The sequence below is a fragment of the Gopherus evgoodei genome, chromosome 3 (genome assembly GCF_007399415.2).
Source record: "Gopherus evgoodei ecotype Sinaloan lineage chromosome 3, rGopEvg1_v1.p, whole genome shotgun sequence".
Lineage (NCBI taxonomy): Eukaryota > Metazoa > Chordata > Testudines > Testudinidae > Gopherus > Gopherus evgoodei.
Genome location: NC_044324.1, coordinates 125998556 through 126015414, shown reverse-complemented (window position 1 = coordinate 126015414; position 16859 = coordinate 125998556). Strand labels below are relative to the sequence as shown.

General features: G+C 39.0%; 1 protein-coding gene across 1 annotated transcript in view; it reads left to right on the top strand.

Annotated features, from left to right (window-relative positions):
• SYNE1 (spectrin repeat containing nuclear envelope protein 1) overlaps positions 1–16859 on the top strand; it is a 402501-nt gene that overhangs the window by 347810 nt on the left and 37832 nt on the right. The window contains exons 126-129 of the mRNA XM_030556596.1: positions 863–1018; positions 3884–4042; positions 4586–4752; positions 11871–12033. Coding sequence (XP_030412456.1) covers positions 863–1018; positions 3884–4042; positions 4586–4752; positions 11871–12033 — 645 coding nt within the window. The remainder of the gene's footprint in view (positions 1–862; positions 1019–3883; positions 4043–4585; positions 4753–11870; positions 12034–16859) is intronic.

The window sequence follows — 16859 nt, the reverse complement described above, 5'->3', positions numbered from 1 at the left end:
ATATACACCAGCAGCTCATAATTACTGCATGTGCAATTTCCTGCCTGTGTCTGCATGCACATTTTGTGTGTGCATCTGTTTGTTAGTGTTTGCACAGCACTGATTAATGTTTGTACAGCACTTAGAAGATATAGGGCCTGTCTTTAATCTAACGTTGGTGTAAATTAGGTTACATCAATGTAAAACCAAAGTAAATCGGATCAGAATTAGGCCCATAAAGAGCTGTAAAAGTGCTTAGTATTGGCGGTTCTTTTTAGTTTAGAAGTTCTTATCGCATGTTCTTATAGATGAGACAAGTAAAAGTTCACAGATTTAAAAACCGTGTCATTTCAATGCTCTTTACTCCTACTCAGGATAATTGTAGGTCACAAACTTTTATCTTGCATTAGTTGCAATTTAGAAACAAACTGGGAATCCCAATCTCATTCTTCCTTTCTTAAAATCAGAGGGTAAACATGGTGCAGACTGCAAAGGTGATCACTAGAGACGAGCCCAAATCAAAATCTTGATTCCAGATAGCCCTGAACTTTGGAGAAGTTAGACTCTGGGATTTTAGTTTAGACCCATTTCAGCTTGTTTAAGGGCTGATGTATCTTGCTGTATCAGTTTTACTACCACTGGGACCTCCCTTCTAACCGAAAAAAATAATGCTGTCTTACAGGTGGTCTATTATAAATTACGCTATTAAATATAGTTGTAACTCTCCATCTAAACATTGGCTCTGTTAATAGACTTGGTTTGCTAGATACAATAGGACTTCAATGCTAGGGCCTATGGTTAACAGGTAAACACAACTTTGTATAACACAACTATTGCCAAACCTCTAGTAGCATAAAGATCTTGATTATTTTTTTTTAACCAGGAGCTAGAAAATGCTGTTGACGGGTGGACGGATGACCTTGCGCATCTGACGCTGCTGAAGGAGACTCTAGCTACCTACGTCAGTGCTGATGATATCTCAATCCTCAACGAGCGCATTGAGCTGCTACACAGCCAATGGGAGGAGCTGTGCCACCAGGTAAATGTGACACTGAACTTGGATGTGATTATGCATATGAAAGGGGCACAGGAACAGCTGAATGTGGTTAGCTGCTGTTAGAACAGACAGGTACCAGCTGGATGACAAACCTGGCATTTGAATTTGAACTGAGACTCATCCATTTGTAAGGTATAATCTCATCAGCCTCCTAATGCAGAGGCAGAACTAAGGAAGTAGAATTTGGCATGTCAAATGCAAGCTTTATCCAGAGGAACAGCACACACTTTTGAGGATAGGGCGAGGTGGGAAATATTTTCAGCCATACTGATTTACAGATATTTAAAACAAAAGAGTGGAGAAAATACCCACTAAAATTCAGGAGTTAGCAGATGTAATCTTAATGTGTTCACTCACTTAATAGCAAACTTAGAGTGGAATAACCAAAAGTCTGCCCATGAAATGGAACAATAATCGAGAAGAATCTCATTCCTGGAAGGAAATTGTGACTAACCTCATAGTTAAAGGATGTATACAGTATGTGTCTGCAATCTCTAAAGGGGTTCATCCTTACATTCCTGGAGACCAACTTTCCTGGTGAAATGTCCATTGAAATCAATGGCCATGCCAAGACCAACAAAAGAAAGAGAGCCTGATTATGTATTTTATTATAACAGCAGAATATTTCCTCTTAAAAGCTTTGCTTCTCTGTGGAGCTAAGATTAATAACAGTCCAGTGTATCTTCAAGTATTTGCTTTAGTTGCCACTAATATTTCAAGACTTCCTGTAAATGATCACTTTACTGAGCCAGGGTATAAAGAAACTCAGAAAAACTATATTAAAGCTAATGTTAAATTTATGGCATAATTGGCCCACAGGAATATGGAAGAAACAGAACAGCATTACTGGCTTGAGGGAGGTGGGGACCAGATAGTCTGATGTGAGAAAAAAATCTACTGTACCTTGTACTCTTGATATGCTTTTCCTTGTGTTAAAAAAACAAAAAAAGACACATTTCTCATTCTCTTTGGATAGGCTGCCCGCTTAATTCCTTGGCACCATGTGGGAGATAAATACATAGTGCTCCCGGTGCATTTTATAGTTGCTGCTTATGCTTAGAAATCCTGGCTCAGATTTAAAATTGCCACTTATCCCAAATTTTCCGGATTGCCCTGATTTTACTTGTGTACTCCAGAACATATCGAGCAGTGAAGAACCATTTCACTGTCAAAAAAACAAACATTGTAGGTCAGCAAAACATAGTTATATTGTGCCAGTGACTTGATATCCTTTCTCATTATGGTATGGTGCAAACAAATCTGTCCTGCAGGATAAACATTCAAAGGTATCAAAGGAATAGACTTAGTTTTGGAAACTTGTAGAATTCCAGTTGGGAACTCAGACTGGAGGATGCTTTTCCTGACTTGTGAATGAATTTGATAGGATCATGAGAAAGAGAGACAATTAAGCAGCATTCATGAGTGAAAAGCCTTCATGCATCATAAACTCTCATGAAACAAAGCAGAAGCTGAATTGGCTGCATGTGGGTAAATGAACTAGAAGACCTTTTCCATATAGACTCTGATTGGTTTTCCCAGATTCTTGCAACACACCTTTCATGCTAAAGGGGAGGCTGATTAAAGATTGGATGTCTTAGTCTGCTATTTATATATTTAACCTTCCAGGATGTAATCAAATGAATGAGGCTTTTTTTTCTTGTTTAGTAGTTGGGTGTTACCGCAAAAGGAAATGTGCTGTCATTTGTATCTGACTTTAAAAATCAAAAGCTTCAGTTAGAAGAGCAGTAAGTTATATACGAAAGAGCAGGTGCAATGCTCATATGATCAGTGGAGCTGATGTAGAGTCAAAAGCAACTCATATTTCAGATGAGGAGGAAGAAACTGTAGTAAGTAGGATGCCATTACATTGTAGCCATGTGATTATCAGAAATTCTGACAGGAGAGATTAGTTTACTGTGAATACTGTGTTTAATATTCTTTCAAGTCCTTTTCATATTTGTCCAAATGTCTTGTAATTCACAGTTTGAGATTGAAATATCATTCTTCTAATTTCTTAAATATACAGCAGTCTCTTACTTTTCAAGTGACGTGACACAAGCCTACATTTCCTGTGTATGCTGTTGCTTTGTTCTCTGTTTCAGTCTGCATTTATCGCCTGTTCATTTCTGTCATAGCATTCTTTAGCCCTTGGGAATCTCTGGTCAGGAAGTAGCAATGTTGCAAAATAAGAGGCTCTCACAAAATATATGCATGTGGACACAAGCATGGAATTGCACATACATTTGCAATTGCTTGGTTTATGAGTGCTGCCTATCTCATCCGTGCACAAATTTTACAGATACAGTTGACATACTAGTTGTTTGTAGTTTGGCCATACCATGTATGCATCCTCCTAGACATCCATTTGGTTTGCAGTCTTAAAAATGTCATTTTTCTAAGGGTCAAGCATCTATTTTGTGCTAAACAATCTGTCTCTGTTGGAGTTTGTGCTTCCAAATAAACTAACAAAAGTATCAATGTACATTGTAATTCTTAATAAATGAAAATATTGACTCTAAAGACAATGAAAGGGCTGTTTTATAACTGTGTTATGGAAACCTGAATTAAAGACCACAGGTTTGTATCTTATTATGAAGCAAATTATATTTAGAGTATACTCTTCTCTGTGTGCAACAGGATCTGGCTACCAGCATCCTGAGATTAATGCTGACCTTGAATTTATAATCAGTCCTGCAAGATTTTTGCAGCACAACTCACATTTACCTTAATGGCAGCCAGGTAGCTAAAACTCTTTGCAGGGCTGAGAATTTACCTCTGAGAACTAGTGTGTTCTCATCTACTAACTGTACTCTCTCTTTTATTGACTCCCTCTGTAAACATTACAAGATCTCCTTGCGAAGGCAGCAGGTGAATGAGAGACTGAATGAATGGGCAGTCTTCAGTGAGAAGAACAAGGAGCTCTGTGAGTGGCTGACACAAATGGAGAGTAAGGTGTCTCAAAATGGAGACATCCTCATTGAAGAGATGATAGAGAAACTCAAGAAGGTAAAATTCTTTTGGTTTTATATGTTTAAATACTGTTATGTGCACCTTTTCCTCTTCTCTTTCTGAGTTATCAGAACTTGAGTAATCTGGTACTGGCTTGTGTTATAGACAGAACACTGTATTAAATGGGCCGCCTGTCTGATCCAATATATGGCAGTCTGTATGTTCCAATGAGAATTTTTGTCATTGTTTTTCTCTAATTATGTGCCTTTTCCCTGTGCTTCTTGAAATGGATTTTTCAGAATACAAAGAAATACCCCAAATGAATACATCACCAAGAAAGGTGAATGCTTTACTAAATGCCTGATCACAAGTGTCCGTAAACCACTTATGAATTATTGTACATGCATTTGCGAATATTTTTCTTTCTGTTGATTATTTATGTTTATATGGTGGTGGTGATTACAAGGATTTGTTCATTCACCAAGCTATTTCCAGCTTAGTATTAGACACTGCTTATGTTTATTCTAGTTCTTCCAGCAGGGCTGAGCTGAATGCATTCTGAATAAGCTTCTTGATCTCTGATTCCTCTTTGCCATCTAGGATTATCAAGATGAAATTGCCATGGCCCAAGAGAATAAAATCCAGCTCCAGCAAATGGGAGAGCGTCTTGCCGAAGCCAGTCATGAGAGCAAAGCATCAGAAATCGAATATAAACTTGGCAAGGTCAATGACAGATGGCAACACCTTCTGGATCTGATTGCAGCCAGGTAAAAATAGCTGCTTTGTTTTTAAACATTTCATGGAATAGAAACCTGTATTGACATTCATTAGGCAGCTGAGTTCCTAGCTCAAGGAAGGACTTAGAACTTTTTCTTACCTGTCTCTACCCACTCCATCCACTTAACTGTGATCTGTAAGTGCTCTCAGCCAACATGGTTGGTTGAACTTATCCTTCCTGATCCACTGTATCTATTAGGATGACCAAGACTGGCTACAGTCAGAAGTATAGTGTCTTGTGGTCAAGGGTCGTTATTTAGGTTGAAACGGGGTTCGTAAAGCGAGACATAAATCTGCAGTTCCCTTTACAGGGCAGCCCAAAGGATGCTAAGTGACTCACTTTTAAAAATCCTACCCAAAGGACAGTTTATGGCAGGTGGTTAGTTTTTCTGTCTGTTTTTAGATTAGTGGAGAGAGAGAGAGAAAATAATGTAGATACATGTATGTCCATTGGGCCTAGTAGCTTGCAAAAACAAACAAAACAAAACAAAAGTTGTTTGCAGTAGGTTATCTACAGAAGTATATACTGTGCACATGTGAGTCTCAGTTAGTACATGAAGAATATTCGTTTAAATTTCTAATGTCCATTCTGAGCTGTAGTGCAACTACTCTCCAGCTAATAGACAATCATTTTTGCCATAGCTTTGGCTATTGTGTCTGTGCTCTGCAGGATAAAGGATGTTTGACATGTTGCTTGAGTTTCCATAACTTGAAAGATATTTCTGTCTGTACCAATACCCAGTGTCCTATTTGCAGCAATTCCTTTTACATTTCTCTCTTTATCCATTAGGTTCTGTAAATATGTTTGGTCACTTCCCCGATCCCGGTACTACAATATTTCTCCTCAGAATTCTGTGAGTGTGGGGAATCAGTGAATTTCACAGTGGCAAAGCCATTAAAGGGTACAGATCTTTTAAAATGAAGGTGGCTGTGTCTTGTTTTAATGTAACATTATTCAGGAAGTGGTATTTCTTATAGACTAAAAGTCTGTTGGTTTCAGAGGATGTGGTGTCTCACCGGGTCTTAAGCACCACAGTTACTTACCTTCATTCTATACTTTTCTCTTGAAGGCATTTCTAATGTTTAAACATATCTATGCCCAGACCAAGCTTAAAGAGGTTTCTAGCGAGAAGCGATGGTATATGCAGATGGCAAAGTGTACTTCTAGGTATCTGTTACACTGAGTGCTGGGATTAATATTGTACCTTGGGAGGGTGATCAGGGTCTCAGGATTCTATTTCTCAGTGGTCTTTTCAGATGAGCTATAAAACTGAATTGTTATACACTTGTTGAAATTCCCATGCCATTTTCCTCAAGTACAGAGTGATATTCCTGGCCATAGATTAATTGGTGTGATTACAGATTTGCCTCAATTTCCCAATCAATTTCCGTTAGATAATTTCTTACCTAATAAATTTGGTGTTGCCCCTTTTCACCACAGAGCTGGCTGTATTTGAATTGTGAGTGGAGGGATCCCTACGTGAAGTTTGTATATCATGTGGCTAAACTTGGAGTAGTGACTGGCTCAAAAGATTGCTGAAGGGATAGAGAGCTTTTGCCAATTCGTCTCTGGCCCAAGTGGGTTGTGACTTATCTAATGTCTGTTGTTAACCTGCGTGAAATGAGTTTGTGATCTAAGCGAAAAGATGAAAAGTGAAAAGTTCCTAGTAAAAAGATACCCACATCTCAAAAAACGATTTGTAAAATACTTTTTGGATGAAATTTGGTATATCAGAGTATGTTACTACTTTCATACATTCAGCTGGAAAATGCAGCTTATTTTTGGCACTGCTGACATTATAGTGCAAATTCTGCATTCTGAATCCTTGACAATATTAATATTAACTGTGTCCATACATTCTCCATGTTTTTGCTCTCTCTGTCAAGCCCAGGCCATCTTTTGTTCGAATGTGCTTATTGGTTTGTTTTCAGCAGCCATCCGCCAATGGGAAATACCTATTTACAGGAAAATAGAATACAGAGTTATAGTGTGATGGTCCACAATATTAGAGAAACAGGGTGGGTGAGGAAATATCTTTTATTGAACCAACTTCATTTGGTGAAATAGCCAAGCTTTCAAACTACACAGAGCTCACCCACTTTGTCTCTCTTAGAAACACAGACTCATAGTATGTTTGTTTCAGAAGATGAATAAGAATATAATATTTTATTTGTGTTTTTAAATTACGTCTCTTGTATTAAAGAATCTTGACTTTAACCTGTGAGCTGGCTAAAATGTTATGTTCTGTTTACAGCAAGTTGTTCTTCCTGGAGAAAATATTTCAGTCAGAAAATTAATTTTTCATGCCATTTGGGGTAATCATTTTAAATATTCCTTCTGGCCTATTTTCTTTTTCAACAACATATTTCCTTTTCACTTTTTCTTCAGCATGCTCTGACTCCTTCTGCAGAAGGGAGAGGAGGAGAAGGCAGAACTCCCCAGAAAGACAGCTGCCTCTCTACTTCAGTGATTTCCCATTTCTGGCCTCTCATGGCTGGAAAGTTTTCTCCCTACGAATTGTCCATTATGATAAATAGGCCAGCTGCATATGTGCACAGTAAAGGAGTAGTGTGTGGCTGCATGCTTTATACAAGACTTTTCTTGGGCAGTTAAGTTTACAACTGAAGGCCTCTTTTTCCCTCTCCCTGCCCCCGCCCCGCCTTCCTGACACTCATGGCCTGCATTCCAGGAGATCAAGCCTGGCGCATGTTGATGAATGTAAGTTTTATTTAGAAACATGACCACTTGTCACCGTTTAGTCTCATGTTTGCAGGCCGGGTCTGCTAACATTTGTTTGGAATGTGAGCATTTTTGTACAGTACTTGCGAAGGCAAGCTTGCCTGCAGGACATCTGCTGGGCTACAAGCTTTTGGACTGCAAGTTCTTGGTTTTAGTACTGGAAAGTTTCATGGTGGTAGGAGAGGATTTATGTGCTGTGGGATGGCAGAGGACTGCAGTGTGGATTCAGACCTCCCAGACTGCAATTGCGATGTCACAAGGCAGGCAGCTATTTACTTTTCTTATGCATTTTTTTGGAATTTGTTATAGCTTGCTGAGGAACTAGTTGTCATGATATTAATCCATAGGCATGCTGTCTTACTGAAAAACTTTTTTTTTTCTCTCCAGAATTTTAGCGGTGTTGATGAGTGTTAGGAAATCTTGATGTGCTTTGTTATATTGCTGTAATTCTGGGATCCTCGAATGTTTGTCTTAACTGAAAACAGCCTGACCACTACTAGTAAGTAGGTGCTTAAATTAGGCTGAGTGAAACCATAGACCTGATTTTACTACTGTTTTTAATACACGATCATGTAAACATGTGAGAGGATCCAGAAGGTTGTAATTTACTACCTGCTGTTTGTGTAATCAAGGGGGCCTGGCTACATCCAAAAGTCAAAAATATGTGGTATGTGCTAAGCTCGTCCTTTTATGTACATATTATTAAGATTTCTGTAGCCAGATGGATCTTTGTAGCTTAATTTTGAACAATGTATATAGTTGGACTGAAAGATTTTTATTTTTTGTCAAATATTCTCCCTTTTTTTCCATCTTGTATTTTTTCACAATATTTTTAGTGTAAGCTAATTTGTGAGTTGTAAAATAATTTTTCAGTAAAGATAAAATATAGAATCTGAAGAGTAAATGTGGCATTTTCAACTACACATTAGTTACTGAACTTGGCAAGTTTTTTTTGTTTTTTTTTTGCATTTCACTATTTAGTTTATTTTAGATGATAGAATTTTACAATATGTTCAGGTGCATGCATAACATTTCCCATGGTACTATTCCCCAAACAGAAGCATTCAAGTATGAATAGTGCACTTGCATTATGTTCTTGCAATATATTTGCCTGGAATTTGAGAATTCAAGTATCTCCAAATGGTTGGAGGACTCATTTCTCATTGTTTTCTCCCTCTTGAGTTGGAATTCCAGTGTTTTGCCACTCTGGTTTGTTTGAGCTTAGATATTACTATAGACATTGTGTGTGAATGATTAACAGCTAATTAAAACTATAAGCTGGTGATAGATTCAGCTGATGTTGCATTTTATGCATATTTTTTGTGGTTGGTTTTTAAGTTAATGTTAGTAACCAGCTGTCTAATAACTAATACTGAAGTTATGACTTCTGAACACTACACTGTTGTGTGTTTATGGGGCAGTATATGTTTAGATTTAAGCATATCTAGTTTAACTCTAGCTAACTGCATTTTAAAAAACCTTCCATATTGTTTTCAGCTCCAAAATATTTTCTGAGTATTTTTCTTGGTTTGAAATTGGCTTTTAAAAAAGAATCATGTTGTTTTCCTTTAAATATTAAATTATACCAGCATGTGTAATGAGCTGACTTAAACTTTCAAATGTTTTCTCATTAGCAATAAACTGCAAAACTAAGCAATTGCATTACATAATATTTTCCTTCCTGAGCAAGGACAAACGCCTGAGATTTAATATGGGCTACGAGAAAAGTACAGCAAGCTTCAGGGACTTCCTGTACTTATATGTCAAGCTTGCTAAATTTATACAACCCTACTTAAACGTGCCATGTGATAGGTCCAAGCATCTAATTTGAATTAGGAACCTTGTTAGCAAGCAGGGGAACTCAGCCAAAGCCTCTTACAGTAACACGTTTAGTGGGATTTTCCCAGAAGAATTTGCTTTTTTTCATATAATGCTGTTGCAAATAAACCCCAAAAGGGCACAGCCAGGGCCGGCGCTTCCATTAGGCGACCCTAGGCAGTCGCCTAGGGCGCCAGGATTTGGGGGGGGCGGCATTTTGTGCGCTGTCCACGGGTTGCACAGGAGCTTCCGGTTCCGCTCCTGTCGCACCGCCGAAGAAGGACCTTCTGCCGACGTGCCGCGGAAAACAGCAGCAGGCAATTGAGCAGCTCAATGACTGCCACTGTCGCCTGCGGCATTTTGGCGGAGGGTCCTTCTTCGGCGGCGCGATGGGAGTGGAACCGGAAGCTCTCGCGTGCCCTGTGGATAAGCATGAAAAGTGTGTTTTCAGTGTAATTAAAGGCACATATTGAGGTTATCTGAGAGATTTACACATCTGATGAATAATTAAAAAGCCTCTTAGAGCCCTACACATGGATCAAAATCCCATTGTGCTATGCACAAACACTGAACCAGATGACAGCTCTGTAATGATTTGCTTTTAACCTCCTAAAGCCTAGAGAGATGGACTTAAGCCACAAAGTTTGCATTCAAACTTGTCCAAATTTCAAAGATATTATGATCTGATTTTTTTGGAGGAATCTTATAAGCTGAAGCCCTGAAAATAGCTCTGTGTGGTGCACTCTTATTACATGCTCTGCTGCGAGTGGTTAAATTGCAGTTCCCCAGAAGCCCCTGCTTGGAGTCATTGTGTCTGAAGCAGGCCCTATAGTTCCAGGAGAATACATAGCAGCAGTTACTGCTGAGCCCGCTAAACCAGTAGTTTTCAACCTTTGTTCATTTGCAGACCCCTAAAAAATGTCAAATGGAAGTGCGAGACCCCTTTGGAAATCCTAGACAGTTTGCGGACCCCCAGGGGTCCGCAGGCCACAGGTTGAAAACTAGTGCTCTAAACAGAGTGAAGCAGAGACTGTCCCTATGCCAGTTCCACTCCACAAAGTAATACGCTAGTAGGGATAGGACTGTGACTCTGCCTCTCACACGTTCACTCTCTTTGGGGTTTTTAACACTAACAGCACAACCCTGATATTTGTGGAGACCAAAAGGACTATCCATAAATTCAAAGGCCAAAATGGACCATTGTGATCATTTAGTCTGACCTCCTGTATAGCACAGGTCATAGAACTTTGCCAAAATAATTCCTAATTATTATAATAATAATATGATAATTTAGAAAAACCTGTAACCTTGATTTTAAAATTCTCAGTGATGGAGAATCCACCATGACCTTTGGTAAATTGTTCTAATGGTTAACATCTGACCATAAATACTTACGGAATGTGGTTAGGTCTCTGTCATTCTCCTATAATGTTCTATTGAAAAGAGAGCTGATTGGTGTCTTTGGTTATTACTATTGTACAGCAAGGTTACCAGTCGTGTTACAACCAAGAAATCATTGTGGGGGCAGATTCTACTCTGTTACGTACCAGGGTAAATCTGAAGTAACTATTAAAATCCAATGCAAGTTAGAGTAGCCCGTAAGATTGGGGGATGGTAGAAGAGTGGGTTAATGCAGTGGCTCTCAGACATTCCAGACTACTGTACCCCCTTCAGGGGTCTGATTTATCTTGTATACCCCAAGTTACACCTCACTTAAAAACTACTTCTTTACAAAATCAGACATAAAAATACAAAAGTGTCACAGCACACTAATACTGAGAAATTGCTTACTTTCTCATTTTTACCATATAGTTATAAAATAAATTGATTGGAATATAAATATTGTACTTACTTTTCAGTGTATAGTATAGAGAGCAGTATTAACAAGTCATTGTATGAAATTTTAGTTTGCATTGACTTCACTAGTGCTTTCTATATAGTCTGTTGTAAAACTAGTTGAGTTGATGTACCACCTGGAAGACCTCTGTGTACCCACAGGAGGTCTGAGTTAGTGTACTGGGCTCTGCTCCAGCTAAGGACCGAGCTCACTATCTCTAAGGACGAGAGAGTTCAGTCTTTAGAACTTATAGGTGAATAAGTCTTATTAGATGCGTGTAGTTCAACACCAATGCAGGTCAGTTTCCTTTTGTTAATTGCAGTAGCCATTTACTTGTAATCTGACCAGGTGTCGACATTAGTGAAACAGAAGGCACAACTCATTTAGATGGATTTTTTTACACTGACCGTATTAAATACAGTTTCTTCCCCGCAAAGCAAGCTTTGATTCCACCGGCAGAGATACAGAAGCCTATGAAATCTCTGTGTGTGGCCTCTGAAAATCCTGAATTTCTGTTAATTAGAAATACTGGGTTTGGACACTATTTATATGCTTGTAGTTCTGTAAATAGTAAGAGGAAGCCCTGGATAGCAATTCTGTTGTTTGACTGTGAGGTCAAGTTGAGTTTCTTTCCCAGTGAAAATTATGCAGAAGTGATGTCTTATAAAGGCTGTTTAATGATGTGCACGTGCTTTTGTTGCTCCTTTTGGCAGGGTGAAGAAGTTGAAGGAGACCCTGGTTGCTGTGCAGCAGCTGGATAAGAACATGAACAGCTTGAGATCCTGGCTCGCTCATATTGAGTCAGAGCTGTCCAAACCCATTGTCTACGAAACCTGTGATTCCGAGGAGATACAAAGGAAACTGAATGAGCAGCAGGTAAAATACAAAATGAGTTAGAAGAGTAAAAAAAGCTGACACAGTCACCACACTGGCAATTGCACTGTGGTATGGGGAGACCCAAGCAAAGTATACCCTTGGGCTGCCAGTATCCAGCTCAGTGTTGAAAGAAGGCACTGATGCAGAGAAGATGCCCTTAGATTTCAAGGCAGATAGTGCTTATTGCATCACTCTGGTAGAGTCTTCTGCCGACTTTGACATTGAATCTACAAGGAGCTGCTTGATCCTGCCAGACAGAGGTAAGGTACCATGATGTTATGTCCAGAATGTGGGTTACTGTTGTGGTCGAGGTTTTTTCTTTGTTTTTTAGTATATAATGAACTACCGTCCACTTCCAGAATTAAAATGAAACCATACTGTAGTGTTCGCTTGCAAGTTTTATAAGTGCTTGACATTGTCCATCTTTGGAAATGCCTTCCGATTTTGTTTTGTTTTGCAGTTCATAAACATGTTTGAGTCCCTTTGCATGCTGAGTTGCATGAGCAATACAAAACTGATGTTTAACTTTAAACTGATTTGTACTGTCCAAAGCCTGCATGCAGTGCTGGAATGAAGCAGTTCATGCTGCAAATGGGAAAAGTGGGATGGGGCAGATAAGCTGTGGTTTATTTTTTTTGGTAGTAGTTTTTTACGTTGTACTACACTGTTAGTATGCTTCCTTTCCCCTTTCCTGCTAAACTGTGCACCACCATCACAACTTAGGAAAGAGTAACATCAGTTTTGCAAAGTAAAGAAACACTTGTTTCTGTACATATTTTTGTTTCTCTATGCCAGTTCTGTTTGACACACTGGGCAGAAATTCTGTTGCCTGTCACGTAGCAGATTGTTTTCTCATCAGTTATTTCTTGGCAGATTGGTCACTGCCTGATATCAGTGCAGTTTGTGATGAGCATGTGAAAAGCAAAATAACACCTCTCCTTAACACACAACTATCATAACCTTAGTCCCAGATTTGGACCTTAGCGTCCAAAATATGGGGGTTAGCATGAAAACCTCCAAGCTTAGTCACCAGCTTGGACCTGGTACCTGCTGCCACCACCCAAATAATTAGAGTGTTTTGGGGCACTCTGGTCCCACTGAAAAACCTTCGCTGGGGACCCCAAGACCCAAATCCCTTGAGTCTCACAACAAAGGGAAATAATCCTTTTTCCCTCCCCCCCCCTCCAGGTGCTCCTGGAGAGATACACAGACACAAGCTCTGTGAATCCAAACAGAGTGACTCCCCCTCTCCGTTCCCGGTCCTGGAACAAAAAGGACTTTCCTATTCCCCCAGAGGGAATGCAAAATCAGGCTAGCCAATTCAACACACACCGATCTCCCCTGATTTCTTCCTCCCACCAATTCCCTGGTGAGTACAGACTCAATTTCCCTGAAGTAAAGAAAAACTCCAACAGGTCTTAAAAGAAAGCTTTATATAAAAAAGAAAGAAAAAATACAAATGGTCTCTCTGTATTAAGATGACACAACACAGGGTCGATTGCTTAAAAGAATATTGAATAAACAGCCTTATTCAAAAAGAATACAAATCAAAGCACTCCAGCACTTATATTCATGCAAATACCAAAGAAAAGAAACCATATAACTTACTATCTGATCTCTTTGTCCTTACAGTTAGAAACAGAAGACTAGAAAGTAGAAACTACTTCTCCAAAGCTCAGAGAAAGCAGGCAGCCAGAAAACAAAGACCCCAGACACACAATTCCCTCCACCCAAAGTTGAAAAAATCCAGTTTCCTGATTGGTCCTCTGGTCAGGTGCTCCAGGTGAAAGAGACATTAACCCTTAGCTATCTGTTTATGACAACAACAAAGTAGAGAAGTTTAATTTTTTGTGGGGAAAAAAGTACTGTAACATTTTGCAGCCAATTGATTTATAAAGCATGTAGACTGACAGTGTGATGCAGTGAATAGAGTGAAAGTCCAAAAATTAAGAATCTGCTCAGTTTTAATACTAGCTCCTCAGCTGACATACTGTGTGGCTATGGGAAAAAGCCTTTTAACCTGTTTGTACATTTCACTATCTGTAACATGGGGTGAATAATACAAACAAGGCAGGTATGAAGAGTAGCTAATACTGTGCAGAGCTTTGAAGATGTAAAGTGCTGTCCAGTGCTAAGTATTAATGTTAAAGCAGATGTTTAGAGATTTTCTGGGAGTGTACCTATGTGGGCATCCCAAGGTTTACTATGACTCTTTTGCTACTCATTCGTTCTGGGAACAGACATCAGTTGAACTCTTTAGTCTCTGCAGTTCTGGGTTGTTGTTTCTGTGCAATGTTAGATGGTGGCAATGTTCATTTTGAAGTACCAGTGGTTCCATTGGAAATCCAAAGGGGACAAACACTGGAAGTGTATTTTGCCTTGTAAGCATAGTAAGTTTGGCAGCTCCCTGTTATAACAATTTAATTTGTTATAACACTAACAGCAAAGAAAATACGAACTTTTAACATAAAGAAGAAAGCATTTTTATTATAGCTTTTACTAGTAATATTTGTTTGGTTTTCACAGCACAGGTTACTTCAGCTACCTTTTCAGCCAGCTATGTCAGCACTAGTTTTTCTTTCTGTTTGATCTGTATATTTTTCCACATTTGTTTTCTCTTAGGGACATGTTATCTCTCCGCCTCCACTGTCAGAAACTATCACTCAACTACAAATCTCAATTTTAATTAAAAATGTAGCATTGCCTGCCAGAAAGTAGGGCTGGATCCCAGTTCTATGGCTCTCACACTCTGCTTCTACTAGCTCATCAGGCAAGTCTGAGTTGGAGGGGAACACACATAATAACTTTGCAGTTGCTCTTCAGGGGCAGTTAAAGCAGTACGACCTGAAGGAGAGTGAGTGTAACCTCACTGCAATCTGCCAACCCTGGAAAACTAGTTTTTTTTCCTTTTTTTTCCTTTTTTATTTTTTTTCCTTTTTTGTTAATTAGGCCACAACAAATGTGAAACATGGCAAGGTGTTACAGAAACCTCCCTCCTGTTTCCTTGCAGGTAGTGTTAGTCTCCATCTTTAACCAGCCATTTGAATCATGAGGTTCAATCCAAATGTAGTCAGCAGTTGGGCAGGAATTATTCTTACACATATCCAGGAATAATAGCAGATCATTTTCACAGTCTGTCTCACAAGCACCAGTAATGTGCTGAAGACAAATATGTTGAAATGACATTTCAAGATGGAACACCAGTTCCAGTGCAAAAAGGTCATGAAAACCAAGAAGTGGAGATTAGTAATAAAGAGGATCATACCTGAGCAATGCTATCCTTGAGGATGTTTCAGATAGCATTCATAGTTGTCCTGTACCATGCATATCCTTGGGAGTACTCCCAAGAGTTAAAACACTGTTAGGAAATATATGAGCTGCAATAGTGTGGATTGCTGGTGCTGGGGCAGATCAGCAACTAAAGCTTGTGGAAGTAAAAGCAAATATACAGTAAATCATTTATGGATGCAGATTGGACTTTAAAAACACTAAAGTGTTCATTTGTGGATTGGTTTTTCAGCAAAAGCATTCACTAAATTCACGGCAACAAGTAACTCATGTTTGAGTTCCATTTCAAAAAGGTGATACTGAGGTTATGCTATGTGCAGATGAATAATGCAGCAGAGGAAGTCACAAGGAAGGAGGAAAGATCTATGTTCATTTAACCAAACTTGTGCAAATGGTTGGTTCTGTATTGGCTGGTCCCCATGTAATCTATTCCAAGGCCACAACATTTACTGCAGAATCTATACCATCGTGTGGAATTGTACTAAAAAATATCAGTTTGGTTTGTTTGTTTGTTTAAATTGGCTTTTAGCCCCTAGAGTTGCAGAGAGAACCTTGAAAATGTGGTTTACTGCAACCAGTGCATCTTTCTTTTCTTGAGCCTACAAGCATCCTGAAACAATGACTCTGAGAGGTGTGGTCTGAATAGGGTATGAAATCTGAAACCTAAAGATGACAATTAAAAAGTCAACATTGTTAACAATTGTACTGATGATCATCATAGGAAAAATACCCAGTAAATGTGGCTATCCTACCTGCAGGCTTTCTGGGAAATGTAATATTCAAGTAAATAGTACATGTGCTATGGAACTGACTTTGTCATTCATTTTCACTAAAAAGCTCAATTTTTAAAATAAAGCTGCCAAAGAATTTCCACTTTGCTGTAACAGTGTTGCAGAATGCTGGGACCTTGCCAATCTTGATTTTAAAATTGCCAGTGATGGAGACTCCAACATTTATCCCTGGTAAATTGTTCCAGTGGATACCCTCACTCTTAAAAATGTACACCTTATTTCCAGTCTGAATTTGTCTAGCTTTAACTTCTAGCTATTGGATCATAGTATGTATTTGTCTACTAGATTGAAGAGCACATTATCAAATATTTGTGCCCCATGTAGGTACCTATAAACTGTGGTCAAGTCATCCCTTAGCCGCCTTTTTGTTAGACTCAAGGAGCTCAATCTATTTTGTTTATCATGCTAAGGCATATTTTCTAATCATTTAATCATTCTTGTGACTCTTCTCTGAGCCTTATCAACATCCTTTGTGAGTTATGGACACAAGAACTGGATACAGTATTCCAGCAGCAGTCACACCAGTGCCACATCCAGAGGTAAAATAACCTCTCTGCCGCTACTTAGGATTCCCCAATTTATGCATCCAGAGATCACAGTACAGTAGCCCTTTTCGCCACAGCATTGCACTGAGAACTCTTGTTCAGCTGATTATCCGCCCCGACGCCCAAATCATTTTCAGAGTTGTGACTTCCCAGGATAGAGTCCCCCATTGTGTAAGTATGTCCTACGTTGTTTGTTCCTAGA